Source organism: Parasteatoda tepidariorum, chromosome 4, assembly GCF_982258835.1.
Source record: "Parasteatoda tepidariorum strain Cologne lab strain chromosome 4, Ptep-v5.0, whole genome shotgun sequence".
Taxonomy (NCBI): Eukaryota; Metazoa; Arthropoda; class Arachnida; order Araneae; family Theridiidae; genus Parasteatoda; species Parasteatoda tepidariorum.
Genome location: NC_141758.1, coordinates 31,466,503 through 31,468,886, shown reverse-complemented (window position 1 = coordinate 31,468,886; position 2,384 = coordinate 31,466,503). Strand labels below are relative to the sequence as shown.

Genomic DNA, 2,384 nt, shown 5'->3' with positions numbered 1-2,384 from the left:
TTTATTCAGTGATTTTGACAACTAATTAGTGAAACACTACCCAGTTTTTGACGTCTTAGTATGCCACAACGAACTGCAGTGGCATTCAAACTGCATCCACTTCCTCTTTCCCTCTCTCATTCTGTAGCCAAATTGTTTTGGTTGCTCATGGGTATTGAATTTTATGAAGCATCTATTTTTGAAGTAATAAATTTTGTGAAGAGTCTATTTTCGAAGTAATAAATTTTGAGAAGAGTCCATTTTTTGAAAAATAAATTTTAAGAAATGTCCAAAATGAGACTAAATTTTGCCCCTATTTATAGAAAAGTAATATATTTTATAAAAAAGTAATTTTTTAATATAATTTTTAGAGATAATTTAACAAACAAAGATAATTAAAAATGTAATCAAATCCATCCTTAAAAATTACTTCTTAGCTTCTAATGGAATACAACCTTGTGATATAATTAAATTTCCACAACTTAAAAGTATATATTTATAACATTATAAAAGGAACATACAATATGTTACATATATGTAGACATTATTTTAATTTAAGTTCCAAAATGACAGCAGGTTTAAAAGATGTAAATTGTGTTTGGTATTCATAGAGAATAAAATTAGAAAACAGTCACTTTAATCTTTTTATTTTATTAAAATACTATAACTCTTTCAATAGAAGCACTTTTAAGCATAAGTAAAATTAAGCTAAGAAATGTTAGATAATTATAGATTCAAATATCAAAAAAATTTATCACAATAGCAATAATAAATTGGTAAGAAAAAAAATAAGAAGGAAACTAATGTTTTAAATGTTTATTCCTTGACTTGATATGCAGTTAAATTCACAAAAGGAAAAAATCTAATGTTAAAATTCATATATCATAGTTAAACATCAGTTTGCAAATTAGAATTTGAAATTTGTAGCTGTTCAATACTTCGACTTAACTGTTGTAAATTGTCAATTAATTTTCTCAGATTTTCTCTTCCAAGACGTCGCGCATCTTCAGATTGGGGTATTTCTTGTTGAGCATTTAGTTCAAAATGTACACGAGCAAGCCTTTCCTGCTGCTCGCGTACTTGCTCCATCTTTTCAAATGTGCAATTTTTACCGAATGCTTGCAATTTTCCTAAATGGAAATCATCTAGAAGCTGCAGAAGACCTTGTTCCATCTGCCGCACTTCAGTAATATCAGTAAGAAATGTATGTTGCTCACAAGGCCTAACATTTGATGGGCTTTCATTTTTTGACTTACTAGCTCCTCTACTAAATTGGGCTCTACGAGGTGTAACCCTGTTTTCTATTTTTCCAGAGGTTTGCTCATCACTTAATTGTTTACAATTTTCAAGTTTATTGCTGTGAGCAGAACAAGATGTCGGTAAATCAAAGCCATTTTTCACAGTTCTCCCAGACCAGACAGATGTTTCAATATTAGAAAACACATCACTTGTATCTGGACAATCGATATCAAGAACTAAATCTGGAAGAGGCTTGTCTGGATCATTTTCAGTTGACATATTTAAAAAATATAATTATAATTTTGAGTAAGTAAGGACTAAGTTTGAAAAATTTGATTTGATTACTTTTGAACAGTATTCTGTCATAGAAAATTTCATAGATTCATTCTCCAGTAAACATACGAGTATATAATGTGTTCTATAACTAATTTACAAATAAAAGTACAATAATTGTACAATTAAGTTTTGGATAGTTGATTTTTTTTAAAAGAAAACAATTCAAAGCGTTGTTTATAGCACATTCAAGTTAATAGTCAACAGAAAAGTACTGTGACTAATTCGACCAAAAAATAGGGGAAAATTAACAAAACACCAGATATTTCTTTAATAGTACAGATGATAAGTAGAAACAGCTTGACGGCCAGACCACCTACAATGAATGAAGCCGTACTAGGACATTAAACGAATCTATAAGTTTAAGTAATTAGCAAAACATTTGTATCATGGGGGTATTATAAATCATCGAAAAGTACGAAACCAATTTTCTTTTTTTAGCAAGAGAAATAGTATACATCCGGAAGAGAATTCAACAACTGAACAGACGTTATAAGAGTTTACTATATGAAATATATTCAAGAATTTGTATATGAACACATTTATAAAGGTAAAATTAATTTGAAATTATTTTCATAATCACAAAAGAATATTTTTATTAATTAAATTTCCTATCACAACAAAATATCATTTTTATATTTGTTTATTTCTTGTAATGGATGACGGTCACAGCTAACGTAAGTTATATTTTTAGCAAATATCTATTAATAAAAAATATTCAATCATTCAATAAAAATCATTCAAATTTTCATTCAAACTTCGATTTACTTTTTTGTTGTTATTATTGAAAATAAATTTGTTACAATACTTTACAAAATTGATATTTGGAAACA

General features: G+C 27.7%; 1 protein-coding gene across 1 annotated transcript; it reads right to left on the bottom strand.

Moving 5' to 3' along the window:
- Positions 1–609: 609 nt before the first annotated feature.
- On the bottom strand, positions 610–2,232 carry LOC107447929 (uncharacterized). The gene has a single exon (XM_016062966.4). The coding sequence runs from the start codon at positions 1,495–1,497 to the stop codon at positions 868–870; it is 630 nt and encodes a 209-aa protein (XP_015918452.1). The 5' UTR covers positions 1,498–2,232; the 3' UTR covers positions 610–867.
- Positions 2,233–2,384: the final 152 nt, after the last annotated feature.